General features: G+C 34.5%; 1 protein-coding gene across 4 annotated transcripts in view; it reads left to right on the forward strand.

Annotated features, from left to right (window-relative positions):
• LOC150081714 (protein strawberry notch homolog 1-like) overlaps nucleotides 1-18,596 on the forward strand; it is a 374,252-nt gene that overhangs the window by 104,746 nt on the left and 250,910 nt on the right. For all 4 annotated transcript variants that reach the window (XM_090378820.1, XM_090378821.1, XM_090378819.1 and 1 more), the window contains exons 5-6: nucleotides 6,238-6,322; nucleotides 6,518-6,608. In XM_090378820.1, the coding sequence (XP_090234946.1) occupies nucleotides 6,238-6,322; nucleotides 6,518-6,608 (176 nt within the window). The remainder of the gene's footprint in view (nucleotides 1-6,237; nucleotides 6,323-6,517; nucleotides 6,609-18,596) is intronic.

An 18,596-nucleotide genomic window follows, 5' to 3' on the forward strand; every position in this document is an offset into this window, starting at 1 on the left:
CGGTAACATCATTCACAATATATCTTCTGTTAGTGAGGATGAAGTCGATTTCGTTAGTAGTTAATCCATTTGGACTCTTCCATGTCCACTTTCTGTTCACCCTTTTCTTGAAAAAAAAGTGTTCATTACTGACAGTCCTTGATCGCAGATTTTAATTCTGCAAATTCCACAAGTCTTTCACCTCTTTCATTTCTTTCACCAATTCCAAAATTTCCTATAGTTCCCCTTTCTGCGCTGTTTTGTCTTTTTCCAACCTTAGCATTGAATTCTCCCATAATAATAGTGTAGTGGGTTTTCTGCTCATCTAGAAGACTCTCAATTTCGGTGTACATTTCTTCAACCTCTTCATCATCATGGCTCGATGTTGGTGCATAAATCATTATAATCTTTAGCTTGTGCCTCTTAGAAATCTTGAGTATTAGTCTTGACACTCTTGGTGATGTGCTTTTGGTTTATAATTAGATTGTGCTAACAGTAAAGTCCAATAAACCGGGAACTGCAAATTGTTTTTATTTTTTTATGGTAGTGACCTTCAGAAATGTGTTCCTATGCTATCTCGCCTCACGAAATTTCTGTTTGAACAGAAAAATGTGAGCTTCTGAAAATGTGAGTCGGCCCTCAATATCATCTATTATCTTGTGAATACAGTAAGAACAGTGTGTCTCTGACCAATACAACTACAGTAAATGGGAAATATAGCTCTCACAATTTTGACGTTTTTTAAGCTTTATAAACTTGTATGTGTTGCTGCACAGATTGCTATGTTCAGCTTGGTGCTGGGTTTAGCATTCACCTGGTGTTACTTGCAGACAGAATTGCATATGAGGCCACACAAAAATCACATTATACTCATATTGTTCCCTAATATATCAGTCTCCTTGGAGCAAATTCGTGTTGCAAAAATATGCATTATAGCAGAACTGACTGTACTCTGAAGAAGGTAATTTACCAGTCATTTCTAAATTACTTTCAAGAGTGTTGCTTTTTACAGCAACTGATTTTAATATTTACAGCAACTGATTTTAATATCTGACCTATTTAAGCATTTACAGCAACTGATTTTAATATCTGACCTATGATCTTTTTGCAGGAAAAAGAACTATAAAATGTTTTGGAAAGGATCATATTATTGAAAAAAAATAAAAAATACTTATTCTAAACAGAATAAACAACAATATATGAATTAAATTGGTTTTCAGCAACATGGTCATGTTTGTCATCTGACTGCTTTGTTTTGGACTGCTTCTTATTCAGCTGTCCAGTTGTATATTCCTCTCGTAAAATTTTTAGTCCTCAAGTAGGAAGTAGAATGAAAAGTTACTTTCTTTCCTTCGAAATTTAGTCCTATTAAGATTCTAATGACAAATAAGTCTTATAATATTGTGCCACCACATTTTGACCTCAAGACTTTGGGCAATTTGAAGCTGTAAATAGCAGCTTCAAATACCTTTTAGTATTTATCTAGAACAGTGGTTCCCAAACTACTGAGATTTATGGACCCCTTCAAAAATCAAAACAAGCTTGCAGACCTCCTTCAAAAAAGTTTGTGTACTCCTGTGTGTGTGGGGGGGGGGAGGACATTGAGTTTTCTGAAGAAAAAAATTCAAAGTTATATGTGTGAAACAACTAAACTTTATTCTTATTTCTTTACAGGTATATAATAGTAACTTTATTTATCATCAATTTGCTATACATAGAATGAATAATTTGAAATATGTATACAATTATATATACTAACCATATCGAAAATAAGTAATGTTCTATAACGAAATTCATTGTGATTCTATCAGTATATATATTATTTTAAGAAAATAAACACCTATTACTTGATACCTTCTGAACATTTCGTGGACCCCCAGTTTGGGAAACTCTGATCTAGAACATCTATCCATCATTTTTTTACTTTCTTTAACACACTGAAGTTCTGTTCATTAGTTTGGGAGGAGTGGCTCCCCATGGGAAAGTAGCGAAATATTTTATCAAAACATCAGTTAAGGATAACAAAAATCTAATATTCATGTGATTTTTATTCTGGATGGGAGATTCTAGGAATTGCTCACTATCACAGAATATAAATATATAGTTTTTTTACATTTTGGTTTAATATTCTACTTATAATTCCTATGAATGCCTACATGGTCACAGGTTGGACACCACTGGACTAATCTATTAAGTAAGTGCGTGCGTGTCACTAGCACTTATTTAATACAGACAAACAACCCATTATTTTTTAATAGGTTGTTTGTCTGTAATGTAGATGTGTATAAATAGTTAAAAAGTCAGCTAAAATCTCCTCCACATTTTGTCTGTTGACAGGATTTCAAAGAAGGTAATCCAGAAATATCAGCATTAATTTTTTTTTTTTTTTTTTTGTTTTCTAGTTTAATCGGTATTTTTGCTTTATAGAATTACCAGTAGCTTAAATTGTTTGTGTTCAACTTCCCATAATGTCACTTAAGTAGGCCTATAAATTGAACTTTATTTCCTATGTGAAAAGCATTCAATGAGGCCAAAGGCTGGGGTTCGTAATTTGTCAAGATTGTAATTCTTTTAATGAAGTTTTTCAAGTTTGATAATCAGAAATCTTTGAAAAGTACTCTTGTTATATTTCTTATTGCAGAGGGTTACTGCCTCAGTGTTCTGGACATCTTCACAAACAGGTTAAACTAATTAGATAATTCATTTAACCCCAGGGCTCAGAATGGAAGCTGGAATGGTACTCTTGTTTGTCATATGCATTAATAATATCATAGATATCTGTTAATTCTTTCTGCATGTATTATAGTGATAAGTTCCAATGCAAGCCCTGTTTAACCGTTGTTGTTAATCCTTAAAGTAAGTTGTCATTAGGTAGGCAGAATTAATTGTTAGATTTCTAACTAGTGAATGCACAGAACTGAGATTCTTCCCAAACAGGTAATAAGCACGCACCTTCTCCTATTTGCAGAAATAACTAATAGTTTATTATGGGGAATGAAAACATTGTTATATCATTTTAAGTTAAAGTTGATAAAAACTTAAACCATGCAATAAATACAGCAAAATAATTAATGCTGTTAAAAGAGTTAGAGGTGAGACAAGATGCTGTGCTGCTCCTATGAACCCTGCCATATCAAAACAAAATATAAAATTAAAATTATATAAAATTAATTAATAAAATATAAAAATAAAATTAAAGAATAAAATAAATATAAAAACATAAGCTAAAGAATAAAAAGAAAAAAGCCAAGCAACACTCACCCTTGTGGGAGCAAATGTATATCTCCTTGCCCAAAGAAACACATGCCCACACCTAAAGAATGAGTGCTATTAAAATAAAATAAAAATAATAACAAAAGAGCTCACAAGCACCATCTTTTCAAGGACATGGGCACTTGTGACTCTGAAAAGGATACAAAATATAAAATTAAAATTATATAAAATTAATTAATAAAATATAAAAATAAAATTAAAGAATAAAATATAAAAATAAAATTAAAGAATAAAATAAATATAAAAACATAAGCTAAAGAATAAAAAGAAAAAAGCCAAGCAACACTCACCCTTGTGGGAGCAAATGTATATCTCCTTGCCCAAAGAAACACATGCCCACACCTAAAGAATGAGTGCTATTAAAATAAAATAAAAATAATAACAAAAGAGCTCACAAGCACCATCTTTTCAAGGACATGGGCACTTGTGACTCTGAAAAGGATCCAATCAGTATTTCAATCACTGATTGATATCCCAGCCAAATATCAGTGGATTTCATGATATACCCCAGACATTAAAAGAAATAATGAGCCGAGTAAAATATGCTATGGCCACCATCCTATATGGAATAAATTAAGACAGACAAACAAAATGCAAATATGCAAAACTCATAATTAAGAAATCATAATAACAGAGACTGAACTTAAATAACTGAAATTATTAAATTACTATTATTAATGTAAACCAAATCATAGAATGAATTAAAACTTAAGCATCCAAATTAGCAAAATAATTAATGCTATTCATAGGGTTATAAGTAAGGCAAGGTGTTATTCTGCTCCTTGGAACCTTGCCAACCTGTATCAAAACAAAAAATAAATAAAATAAACAAAAAATATAATAAGCTAAAGAATAAAAAAAAAATATAGTGCTTGTGTGCTGTTTTTTTTTTTTTTTTCTTATTTTATTAGCACTCGTTCTTTGGGGTGTGAGCATGTCTTTTGGCAAGGATCCACACATTTGCTCTCCCAAGGGTAAATGTTGCTTTTTTTTCTTTGTTGGGTTTTTTTTTTTTTTTTTTATGTTTTAGCTTATAATTTTATGTTCATTGTATTCTTTATTAAGAAAGTAGTCTGGCACTTATATCTCTGATTTCATTTACCCTTAATAATCCATGCAAAAAAGATATTTCTCTCTTTTAGTGTTCTTGCTTATTCAGTAACTTTGTAACTTAGTGTTGAACTACTTTTGTCATACTGCACCCTGAGTGAACCACTGGCCAGTTTAATATCACCGTGGAACAAAGAGAGAGAGAGAGAGAGAGAGAGAGAGAGAGAGAGAGAGAGAGAGAGAGAGATGGAAGATGTCCAGTGTGAATACTGCTGAAAAAAAATGTATTCTTTGTTAAAACTATGGTTAATCTCTAGAATATTGCAGAAAGGTGTGGAAGGTTTCTGAATGTGGTAGAACACTGTAGATTATTCTAGAAAGTAGGAGTGTTATTTCAATATTATAGATTATAAATGATTCTAAAACTTATAAACATATAAAATTGAACACTTTTCATTCAGAAAGACTGTTTAGTGCAAGTTTTTTGTGTTTCATGATAAACATGGCAAGAAATAAGGAAATAAGTGTTGAAAAAAGAATTACAACTCTTTATAAAGAAAATTATTCCATGAGATGTATTGCAAAACATTAGGTGTTTCGTTTAAAGCTTAAATTTATAACAAACTACCATTTGATGATTCAAAGAGACTGGCAGTTTAAAGGACAAACCATGATCAGGATGAACCATTCATAACAACAGCATAAGATAAGACCATAACACTGATTTCTAAAGGCATTTGATGAATTTCTGCTCCTGAAATCCAAGCTGAGTTTAATAGGAACATAGAAACTCCTGTGTTCTACATTCACTATAAAATTTTTGTCTTAAACAAGCAGGACTTCTTGGTCATGTAGCAGTCTGAAAATCTTTATTAAAACTGAAAAATCGAAAAATGGTTGACTTGGGCTGAGCCATCAACATTGAACAGTTGAAGAGTGGAAAAACATACTGTGGAGGGATGAATTCAAATTTCAAATTTTTTGATCCTGGCGTATAACTTATGTGAAACGATCAACTGAAGAAAAAAAATGGTGCCATATTGTGTGTCTACAGTCAAGCACGTTCGTGGTTCCATCAGGATCTGGTTTTGCTTCTGTTTTTCTTGCGTGGATAACTCGTTAGAATTAAAGGAATTTTAAGAAAAGAAGGCTATAAAAACATTCTTGAACATAATGCCGTATCGTCTAGACTTTGACACTGTAGAAGAAATTTTATATTACAAGACAACGACCTGAAGCACAGCTTTAAGCTGAGCAAGAACTTTCTAGCAACTAAACAACAGGAGGGGGTATTGCAGATTATGGTGTTACCACCCCAGTTGCCTGACTTAAACCCAATAGAGCTTTTATGGTATCATCCAGACTATCAAGTCCATGATGTTTGCCCAACTTCACAAAATTTATGGGAAACCATCTAGATCACTTGGAATAATGTTACTCAAGACACTATTATAATATTAATCGCCAGAATGCCACTATCTTACACAGATTTTATCACTATCTGTGTAAGATAGTGATAAAATCACATGGAGGATATTTTGATGAAAAAATCAGTATATATGTTGATATTAATCATTTCAACATTTTTTACTGTAAATTTTTCAATGCTTAATAAAAAAAAATCGATCGTAAAATATTTGTAGTGTGTGTTTGTTTTTTTTTATATTAAACCTTACATTGTAATAACTAATTTCAAAAAAAAAATGAACAAAATCTGTTCTCATATGCTGTGATTTCAAACTTTTAGGTGGGAGTGTATATGCCCAGAACACAGAGCAGTCTTCTACGAAAAAAAAAAAAAAAATTAATTAAATTAAATGAAAAGTACCCTTCAAAGATATTACATATACAGCACTTAATTTTTGCTTCCTGGTGTTGTACTTTAATAAAATTTGTAATTTTATGATTATAATTAAATTTCTTCATTAATAACAGGGGATGGAGCTGGTGTTGGTAAAGGAAGAACATTAGCTGGAGTTATTTATGAAAACTATCTTTTGGGAAGGAAGCGAGCTGTATGGTAAGAATTGATTTAACTACTGATGAAGTAATTTTTATGTGTACACATATGTTTAGAGTAATATATTTTCATATGTTGAAGTAGATTTATCTTAATAGTCTTAATTATATATACTTTTAAATTTATGGTTATTTATAGTTTAAATTTTTCATTACTCAGGAAAATTGATTTATATTTATGTACTTTCCATCCTAGGTTTAGTGTTTCTAATGATTTGAAATATGATGCTGAACGAGATTTAAGAGATATTGGTGCAGGAAAGATAGAAGTTCACTCATTGAATAAAGTAAGCAGATATGAATCTTTTAAATATAACACATTTCATTTACAAAAGGCTAAATTTCATAATGTTTTTTAACACCTTCAGTTAGTTGTATAATTAGACTATCTCTTCTGTAAATATCTAGAATGCTTACCTTTCTTGGGTTTATTGAAAATGGTCCTACAATTAGAGTATGTGATAGTCAAATTTGAACAAATTACACGAGCGCAACTTCATTTTTGATACATGCTTTTTTCAAAAGATCCTAGTAAAAATACTTGCAGATTCTTACTAGAAAAATCTAGTAAGAGTCTCAGTATAAAATAAAAATTCATTCCAGACAAAGTCTTGAAAGGTGGTGTAATGAATATTCTTCTCAGGTCTGGCAACCAATCTGCTAGAAACATAAGCAGCAGTAACCATCTGACCAGTAATGCTATAGCCATGACTTCCAGAGAATGAGAGAATGCAACTCTTTATGTTGGAACCAAACCAGCAAAAACCATGTAGTGTGTAACTATATACACAAACTGTAGTCACACGCCATATAGTGTGTGACTAAAACTTGTGTACCTGGAAGAATCATGCAGGAGATTCTGTATACTAGAATACAAGAACATATCGAAGATTTTTTATAAACTGTTATAATACTACTTATACTATGAAATTAAATGCGGCAAATTAATGCATTGATTAATGTTATACTTGGCATGGTTAAGTTCTGCTTCCTGATTGTCAAAGGTACTCTAGAAATCAAATTTAAATAAAATCATAATAAAATATAAAATAAAATAACATACAGGAACTCCCCGACTTACGCAATACTCGACTTATGGAAATTTGACTTTACATAAGTTTTTGCTGGCCGATGCAAACTTTAAAAAATCGGGAAACATATTTTGCATCCCATAGGAATAAATAGAGGTATAGTCAAAATGATTCCAAAGGATTCCAAAACATTAAAATATGCGGTGAAGTCGCCAGTGCTGATTCTGCTGCTGCAGAGAAATTTTGTAACGTGTTGTAAAAAATTATTGATGAAGGTGGCTATTCAATGCAACAAATTTTTAACGTTGACGAGACTGCTCTGTATTGGAAAAAAATGCCTGATCGAACGTACATTGCCAAAGAGGAAAATACAACACCAGGTTTGAAGGCGTCAAAAGATAGGGCTGGCTCTGTTTCTTGCTTGGGGCTAATTCATCAGGAGATTACATATTAAAACCACTGCTTGTGTACCATTCTGGAAATCCTCGTGCATTTAAGGACATTAATAAAGCCACTCTACCCGTTCATTTCTGATCAAACCAGAGAGCATGTATAACAATATCTCTTTTTGAGGATTGGTTTAAGTGCTGCTTTATTCCAGAGGTTGAAAAATATTGTAAAGACAGTGACGTTCCTTTCAAGATTTTGCTTCTATTAGATAATGCTTTTGGATGTCCTATGCATCTAGATGATTTCAATTTGAATGTGCGAGTCATATTTCTACTGCCAAACACGACTTAACTCATCCAACCTATGGATCAAGGTTTTCAAATTTCAAAGCATACTATTTATGCACAACATTTGCTCAGGCATTGTCTGCAGTAGAGGATAAGAAAAATTTTATGTTAAGAGACTTTTGGAAATCTTACAGTATTTACCACGGCATCTTAAACATTAATAAGGCCTGGGTAGAAATTACTAAAAGTTGTTTAAATGGAGCATGGAAGAAAATATGGCCACAGCACATAAAAGGCCTCAAAGGATTTGAAAAAGACGAATCATATGAAGAGGTTACAGATAAGATTGTAAAGGTTGCAGAGCTACTTCAGTTGGAGGTTGTTGCCAAAGACGTGGAGGAGTTGATAAGAGGAAGAAGAGAAGGAATTATCTAACGAAGAACTTATTGACTTGCAGGCAGTGATAGTGAAAGAGAAAATGCTGACGAAGCTCAAGATGAACCAAATGAGGAGCCAAGATGCTTCATCACCAGAGATGGCAATGGCAAGGTTTGAGAAGATGGATCCTGACAGCGAACTATTCTTAAAAGTTAAAAGAGGGGGTGAATGATATGCTTGCTTGCTACAAAGAAATCTATGATGAAAATAAAAAAAAGCCACTGTCCAGTTATCCATTAATATGTTCTTTCGTAAGGTTGAGCAGCTTGCCCAGGCGCCTCCGTAGCCAGGTGGGAAGGAGCAGCAGTGCATAGCACACGCTTCTTGATAGACCGGGGTTCGAGCCCGTCACCACCAAATACGGAGAATGCGGAAAGGTCAGGGAATGACCACCGCATATCCCGGAGCAATATGGCCTTAGTTGCTAATGCTCCTAAAAACCAAATAACAACAACAAGCAGCTTGCCCCTTCTAAATCTCCATAGGCCTCAACTTCCACAGCTTTGTACTTATCAGCTGAAGGCCGATTCTGGTCACGATGCTCGAGAGGTAAAACTTGCTGACATTATGCTTGTGTCTTCTCCTTTTTTGTAATTTTATAATTTTGAAATTTTTCTAAATTGACACTTTTGTAATTTTACTAGCGCATGTGATAAAAAATTGAATAAATACAATAAATAATTCTATTCACATGTTCATCGAACATTTCTTTTTTGATTCAATCAATTCAGCGAGCACAGTTGCGAGTGCTGCATAAGCATGGGGGAAATTCTGACTTACGTAGCATTCCGTGGAATGCAACCCTTCCATAAGTTGGGGAGTTCCTGTATAATAAAATCAAAAAAAACCTGAGGTGGCACTTGCTGGACCAAATGCACTATATTCCCTGCTCAAGAAAGATGCTCCCTCACACCCACTAACTGCTTATTAAAGATTTATGTCAGGATAAAGAAATCTGCAATGGCAGCTCATTCTTTTCATTGCAGAGGTTCGTTGAATTTCATCCAAGCTTCACTTCTGTTTAATTTTTTTTCAAAAATGGACTTTAAGAAGCATTATTTATAAAATGCTTCTCAGCTACAACTATTGGTATATAGCAAGGAGTAGATTTTGATCCGACTTAACTGTGTTATTAAAGTCTTACAAATCAACTTTACAGCATACCAAGAGCTCTGACACTAACAACCACTCCAGTATAAGTAAAAACACCTCCTTGCTGAAACAGACTTGTACCCATGAGAATCAACCATTCCAACACTAATGGAGAGTTCATATGCAATCTCAAGAAAAGACACCCTCATGCACCCCGATCATAGGTGATCTCAAGGCAGCCTTAGCTCCATTTATTGTGTGTAGGTCAACAGTATTGTATTCTTAATAGTCACAAAGGTTTAACTTAACTGTATCAGTAGGGCTATGTTTACATAAATCCAGATAATCTATTGCAATTAGTATTAGTATTGATCAAGGCGCCTCCGTAGCCAGGTGGGAAGGAGCAGCAGTGCGTAGCACACTCTTCTTGATTAGACCGGTGTTTGAGCCCGTCACCACCGAATACGGAGGATGCGGAAAGGTCAGGGAATGACCACCGCATATCCTGGAGCAATATGGCCTTAGTTACTAATGCTCCTAAAAACCAAATAACAAACAACAAACAAACAAACAAATTAGTATTGATCAGCTGAATAATAGGGAAGTTTATTTATTGTGCATTTATCAAAAGAAAATAAATAAAATAAACTCTTGAACTTTGTTGGACTCATTTCATGATCTATTCTACTGCTTCCCAAAACTTTTTTGTGCCCTTTTCCTCCATTCTAATTTCATTTGCCAATGCAGAAATACTGCTCTCTCATACATTCTGCTTATTCCTTTATGGGCCTTAAATACCTTGATCAGGTCATCTAGTGGTGACCTTATCAAGGTGATTAGGTCTTCTGAGGTGTCTAGTGTCCAGGCCCTCCATGCATGAACCTCTAAAATTCTTATGGAGACAAAGACAACCATTAGCACCTGAATACATTATTCCAAATGTGGTCTTATCACTTTATAAAGAAGAATAACAGCACCTTTTAGGCCATTGACAATACACCCCCCCCCCCAAGTCTTCCTTGCCACCAGTCATCTCCACTTCTGTTATTACCATTGTCTTTCTCATCCGAAACCACCTTTAATTCCAAATCCCATTGTCTGTAAACTTCCCCCTCTTCCAGATTTCTTTTCCCCAAATGAAAAAAAAAAAAAAAAAAACTTATATTTAGCTGGATTAAACTTCAGTTGCCATCTTTCCATCTATAGTTCTTAACACTCTATCTCCTTTCACTCACCCAGCCACTGATCCACTTGGCGCCTCCGTAGCCAGGTGGGAAGGAGCAACAGTGCGTAGCACACGCTTCTTGATTAGACCGGGGTTCGAGCCCGTCACCACCAAATACGGAGGATGCGGAAAGGTCAGGGAATGACCACCGCATATCCCGGAGCAATATGGCCTTAGTTGCTAATGCTCCTAAAAACCAAATAACAAACAAATAACAAACTGATCCACTTAGGTATATTCCCTGTAATTCCAGCATAATCCAGTAGCCTCTCTTGTGGACCAATTCAAAAGCTGTACTAAAATTGTTTCTTACATCTAAATGCTTTGACATAGTAACTAGGTTCATTAGGCAAGATATTCCCATTAAAAACCCCTGCTGTGATAACTTTAGAATTTCATTCTTATCATGATGTTCATGAGGTGGTGAAAAGTAACCAGTTTGTGGTTACTTTTCACCACCTTACCTTCTCACTTATGAATGGCAAGACATTTACACTTCTCTGTTTCAAAGGAATTATCTAAGAGTCTACTAATAATCTTATAGCATTTCTAATAGATCAGCAGAACAGGAATATGATTCTTGTTTATATTCTGTTCTCCTCTGATTCTGTTATCGTTAATAATATACATAACTATGTTATTAGTTCTTGGTGCCATTATTTACTTTAATTAGTGGTTTAAGAATTTACAACATTTAAGCATCACAATGTAAATGAGTTATGTACTGTGTATTACAGATGCTTTGTTATCATTAATATAATTCATTCTGAAGAAGGGATAAATTCTTGTTCCCCCATTCTACTGAGTTTTCTACAAAAACTGGAATGGAAGTTTGTTGCAGAAACTTATTACTAAAGAAATTTGTAAAGAAAACTACCAGAGTATCATAGGAAGTTGCATACTGTGATCCAAGTAGCCAGCGCATGAAAAATTCCCAAGAACCGGTCCTGTTGATTTGTAGGTTTTTATCCCCCCCCCCCAATAGTAATCCAATAATGGCCTTCTATTATGTTATCCTTGGAAATTAATATCTCCAAAATGAGTTCCTCTGAACTTTGTTTGTCAGCACTTGTTGCTTGGCAGCATTGTAGCATTTATTATGGTGTTGAGCACATTTAAAATTAGAATTTTATGTAGTATTTTTATTTTTTTTTATCCTGTATTGTTCTATAGGCTTGATAGGATTCAAAACTGATTACAGAAATAAATTGGTTGACTGTTTGTACAGTTAAGTTTCTAAAAAATATTTCATGTGGTTCAGTTTGTGTATTCTTATTTGCAATTATTTGAAATACAGGCAGTTCTTGCTTTATGAGTTCCCGGGTTTATGAGTTTTTTTCCCCAAGTATCAACAAAATTGAAAATATGAAACATTAATTGCAAAAAACGAATGTTAAACATTCATAAATACCGCATTCCAAACCACGTGCTATACAATGCAGTGTACCCCGCATTATGATATTAATCAGTTCCAGAGACACCATCGTATTGTTAAAATATCGTAATGTGACCCGATAACACATTGTTTTTTGGTAATTTGTTTCAAGATCTTGGAAGTTGTAATTTTTGCTGTATAACTAAACTATTTATCTCTCTTAAATGTCATTTTTAAGGTCATGAGCGTGACCTTAAGGCCATATAAAAAGTCATGAGCATGGTTTGTAAATTGTATTAGTTACCAATTCAAATCATTAAAATGCACTACACTTTCATCGTTATCCTATGTTCCGTTATAAGAATCAATTTTAAATGCTTTTGTGATATTTTTCTAAAGCACATTTCTGGAGGTCACGACCATAAAACAAAAATAATTTGCACTTTCCGGTTTGTTGGTCTTTTCTTTTCTTTTCTGTTGTTTTTTTTTAAGCAAGCAATTATAAACTGGTAGTAAACTCTATCTTCTTGCATTTGTGAAAATACCAATAACTGGAATTGTGCGGTTTTTTACGTTATTATGGTGAAATGTGTTTCCCCTTTACTGAAATCTTCAATCGTATAAAAAACAAATAAACTTTCAGAATCTTCTCTTCATTCCTTTTTTTTTTTAAGCTTCGTAAACTTGTTACTCCATGCGAATCATGTTAGTTGCAATTTGTGTGTGCCGTTAAAAAATGCTTATGCATGCAATCGTGAAATTTATAATTAAAAGAGAAGATTATCTTGGAAACAAACGCCTCTTGAAACATTTCTGAAGAAGACGACTCCTTGTGAAACAAACAAACGAGTGCCAAGCCAATAATGAGTGATCAACGAGTGTGCATTTACTCGACGATGATGATGAATAAACATTCTTTAATATTTGTAGGTCTTAAATAATTTCTCTATTATAATTTGCTTGATTTTACAGGCTACATTTTAATTCCTTTTGATAAATCAATCGTTGTTTAAACATAAACTAATTAGCTAACAAATTTCATTGTTGATAACGTAACCCCTATTTTTAACATTGTCTATGGCAAATAAATTCCTACTTTACAAGTGCGTGCTAGGAACACATTAACTCAAAGTCTAGAACTACCTGTATTATTGGGCACAAAAAATCAGAGGATATCTAAACAGGAGATCTCCGTGTCTCTAAAGTTAGATATGTAGGAATCCTGGTCCTATTCTTAATGTTGTGGTGTAACTTCTTATTATATAGCTAGCTGCACTGCTACTAAATGAAAAAGGATGGAATGCCAATCCCATGTGTAATCAAGTCACAAAGGAGGTTAGGCAGGCAAAGGCAGATTACGAGAAACCTTTGGCAAAGGATGCAAAGAAAAACAGCAAAGAGTTATTTACTTATGTAAACTCTAGAAGGAAAGGGATGAATCAGATTGGACCACTTAACATAGATGGGTTGACTATTTATGATCGTGCTCAGGTAGCTGATAAACTGAATGCTATTACAAACAATGCTCTAGGCAGCAAATTTTAATAATCCACACTTCCTCTTCTGTACGTTCTGTTGATCCTTCATCTGAAGGGAAAGTCAGGTTATTACTGTATCTTAACTCTTGCACTAATGCCATAGTATTTAACTTGTGTTTTGCATTGTCTTTTTAGACTTCCATTAGTGTTTCTTCTTCTGCATGGAATTTTGCAATGAATACTAATTCCTAAGAAAAGAGTGGCAATCTTTACTTCCAATTACATTGATATACATTTTTTTTTTTTTTTTTTTTTAATATTTAGTAGGTGAACTTGTACAATTTTTAGGTGGTGATTCCAAATCTGTAATTTATATTTCTCTGCCATGTAAGTTTTTTGCACAAAATGAAATATAAAAAATGTACTTCCTACAGCAAAATATGTATGTATTTTGAACATTCATTAGACAGTTTTCAGTAGAGTATTAAGAACAAACGGCAATATACCATTTGTTCTTAATACTCCAGGTAAATAAATAAATAAATCTTTATTGCAAAGATATACATATAGTGAAGTACATAAGTAGGCTAAGCTCCTTCTAAAGCAAGGTATATGGCCATAATACAAAAATTACTGGCATGGAGGAAGCTCACATCGAGATATTCAGCATTCTCCCCATCAGGGATTATTACAGTTAGTATATTTTATATTACAGAAGGTGTTAGTTTAGTTAGAAAAATTGAAACAAGAATGACAGATTGACATGAATGAACAATTTCTGTTGTCAGTTGTGAATAAAAATTCAATAAGAATTATACCGTATAAATCAGTATAATTCATAGAAATGCTGTAGACATCAAATATTCAATAGAGATTTTGTTTTAAGCAGGCTCTGGAATAGATCCTTAATTACTTTCTGCTGATTTTTTAACAGGAACTTTTCATGACTGTAGTTAGAATGTTTAACCCATCTGCAGTCATGAAAAGTTCCTGTTAAAAAATCAGCAGTAAGTAATTCGAAATTGTACACTTTTTGATGTCACCTTTATTTTCAATCTTTTCTGCAAGCAACACTAAAAAATCCATGTTTTATATTAAAATATTTTAAAATTATTTTTAAAATTGAAACTCTCCGTCGACCTGTTAGTGAGCAAAATGTAAATTGAAAAATCCCACATGCTTCAATTAACACGTAAAATTATATGCCAGCTTGTGAATAGCAGGAGTGCCCACTGCATAAAATCATCTTCTCGAATATCCACTACCAGTTCCTTAAATTCTGATCTCCAGGTAATTCTCCAGTGGGTCAAAGATAACTTAGTTGATTTCAATCTTTCCAAAAATTGAGTCTTGTCTTATACAGTAATACCCCGACTTACGCTACCCCGACTTACGCGAACTCGGAGTTACGCGGTTCTTGATTTTTTTCGTTTGGCAACGCTGCCGCCCACTATCTTCAAGGTCGTTTTTCATATGTTATCGATATACGGTGCGACGGCGGAGAATGAGAGCGAAAGATGAACAAAATTCAACTTTGCTGCTTTTATGTTTTTTATATCAGTGAAGGGGAAACTCATTTCACCATAATAACGTAAAAACCAACACAATTCCAGCTATTGGTATAATCGCAAATGCAATTAGATCGAGTTTACTACCAGTTTATAACAGATTTCACTAGCAGAAACGCAACTGGATTTTTATTGTTTTATGGTAGTAACCCCTAGAAATGTGAGGTGTTAATAGTGTATCTCTGCCTTTATGGTGTTGTTTATTCAGTTGCTACATGCGCGCAGCTTTGTTTATGCGTATCAAGCGTGCCTCCTCGTTTTGTAATTGTGCTTTATTCCCTAAAAATGAGTAAAATACTTAATTAAAAGGTGTGAAAAGGAAGCGTCCTGGTGAAGACACTGCAGATTCAGAAAGAAAAAGAAAAGCAATTATCGATAAACAGAGGCGGACTGGATCAAAAATTCTTACCCGGGAAAATTTATAGTGGCCTCATACTATGGTTTATGGCCAAAATCCCACTGGCCCACCGGGGTTTCCCCGGTAAGGCTTATGGCTAGTCCGCCTCTGTCGATAGAGAAAAAATATGAAATTGTGAAACGCTTTGAGCGAAATGAAAGACCACGTGATATTGCACGTGCTACAGGCCTAAATGAAGCAACGGCGAAAAGCACATGACAATTGCAAACTTGACAGGTTGAAAATTGAAAAGGGCTCAATTGTAAAGGGCTTAAAAATTTTAGAAAACAGACTCCAACGAAGAACGCGTTATAGCTACAAAGCAAGGAATAAAAAAATTATTAGCTTGCTACGAAGAAATTCTGCGTGAAAAAAAGAAGGCGCTGTGTCGTCAGACGAATTTGTTAGATTTTATGAAGCCATCGACATCGAAATAACTTTTTTACGTAAGTCATTTGTTTTTTTAATACATATTTTGTATTAATATGTATAAAGAACTGCAATTTTATTAATATTTTTCTTCTAAACTAGTGTTTTTGTTAGTCCTTGGTCCCAATTAAGCAAAATTTATATGTATTTATATGCAAAGTTGTACCCCGACTTACGCGAATTTGACTTACGCGATTTTCGTCGGACCCACCTATCGCGTAACTTCGGGGTATTACTGTATCTCACAAAAATGATTTTTCTGCTCCTATGCTTATCTTCGATGACACTCCGATTTCTAGGCAAGATCATATATTTCTATTGCGTGTTAACCTGACTTCTAATCTCTCCTAGCATTATTAGCACATTACAACTATTATTTCCTCTGCATCTAAAAAACTGGGTTTTCTCTTTTGCTCTAAGCATTATTTTTCTTCCAAACAGCTGCTCACTCTGTGCAAATCACAAATCCATCCTACCATGGATTTATTGTTCCCACATGTGGGGTGGTGCCCCCAAAACCTCTCTCAGGCTTCTAGATTCAATTCAGAAGAAGCCAGTTAGGTTAAGTAATGACTCATCCCTAATAGAGCTTCTCCACACTGTCTAATAGATGTCCTGTTTCTGCTGTATGCTACTTCCATGGGCACTGTTCTTCTGAATTGTCTTCTATAATTCCTGCTTTCTCTTTCAAAGCAGAACAACACATGCTGCAACCAGCCAATGTCCTTTTATTGTCCAACTTCAAACTCACAGAACCAACTTTTCTTCTACCTCATTTATTCAGTCAACTGCTGTTTTCTGGAACAACTGTCATACGTATTTCCTGAAAATTACAATCTACAGAAGTTTAAGTGTATTGTCAACAAATATCTTCTATCAGCTTTTCAATCTGCAACCCATGCACAGTACTAAGTACTATAGGTTCTAATACCTCATGTTTGGAGTTTTCATAAAAAAAAAATAAATACATAAAGAAATAAAATGTGAAGTGCACATGTCAACAGTTTGATTCCAGATGATGCTTCAATGTCATAAAGCCAGGGAGTATTACTGATGAGGAAAGTGCATGTTAGTAAATCCAGATCTCTATCAGTAATTCTACCTGCCACACAACATAGGCATATAATTAGGTTTAACAGAAATTTTCAGTGGAGAAATCAAAGAAAACATTTTGAAAAACAGCTATTAAGGTTTTCTGGTTGTGTTGATGAAGAGCTTGAATTACTGAAATATTGTCTGGGGTCTCATTGATTGTGTGTGCCCAGCTTGGGTTAAAATGTTTACATTAGAAGCTGACTAAATTTGTAAGGCTAAGTCTTCAGCTTGTATAATAGTAATATGAAGGCAGCAGTGTGCAACAACAGCTAGGCTCCTATAATAAACAATAAAGGCAGTTTATGTGATAATTCTTGGTCTCAATTCTTCATAATTCTAATTCTGGATAACCAGTGTGACCATCTGAGAAGTCCAACACAGAAGTAGGCGGACAATAGGCCTTTAAGTGAGAGTAGATAATATAATGTAATAGTTCCTTGAGATCAAACACTGAATTGGAACATAAGAACATGGCTATGCTCTAAGATTTTCAAGTGATATTTCTTTTAATGAGTTCTGGTAGAGGACTGCATTTGAAATATTCAGTGGTGATTCTGAGATAAATGGTCTTGGGTATCTTATTATAAATTGTGGAACCCCATAGGCTTCAGAAGTAGCAGTCAGCGATAGCATACAAAGGGTACTAGGAAAGTTTTGCAATACAGCTTTGTTTATTTAATTTTTTCAAAGTAATTTCCTCTACATTCAATACACCTCTCCATCCTCCGAAACCAATCTTTAAACCAGTTCTGCCAAGTTTCACTAGGGAGTAAAGCACACTCGTTGTCCCAAGCCCATAGAAGGTCCTCATCACTGGAAAACCGCCTCCCTTTTAGCTTCATTTTCACATGCGGGAACAGTGCAAAGTCGCAGGGAGCAAGGTCTGGACTGTAGGGAGGGTGCTCGAGAAGTTTCAGTCCTGTCGTGGTCAAATATTCGGTGCAGGCTTTGGCGCGGTGAGCTGCAGCATTATCGTGATGGAGGTACCAGGTGTCCATTCTTGACTTTGGCCGCAGGTTCTTCATAGATCCAATGACTTTAGGCAGGCATTGTTCAGTATACCACTTAGCTGTGACTGTCTTCTGCGTGTCCAAAACGACACGTTCCACAATTCCACTCGATTTGAAAAATACAGCTATCATTTTCTTCTTTACAGATCGGGATTTTCTGACAATTACGGGTGTGTCGTCATCACCAAAGACCCAAACTTTGTTTTGAGCCTTGGTCGGCAGATCGTAATAGTACAGCCAAGTCTCGTCACCTGTCACGATGTTGTTCACATACCGAGATTGTCCCTTATCAAACTTTTTTAACATCTCCCGGCACCAAGTCACACGTCGTGTCATCTGCTCTTCAGTCAGTTGATGCGGCACCCAGGAGAACAAAGTTTCTTCACGTGCAAATGATCTTGCAGAATCGAACGAATTGCTGGTGCATTTAGGCCCAAAGTATCCTCTATCTGTTGGTAGG

The sequence above is a fragment of the Mastigoproctus giganteus genome, chromosome 8, assembly GCF_048544385.1.
Source record: "Mastigoproctus giganteus isolate SK-2022 chromosome 8, ASM4854438v1, whole genome shotgun sequence".
Lineage (NCBI taxonomy): Eukaryota > Metazoa > Arthropoda > Arachnida > Uropygi > Thelyphonidae > Mastigoproctus > Mastigoproctus giganteus.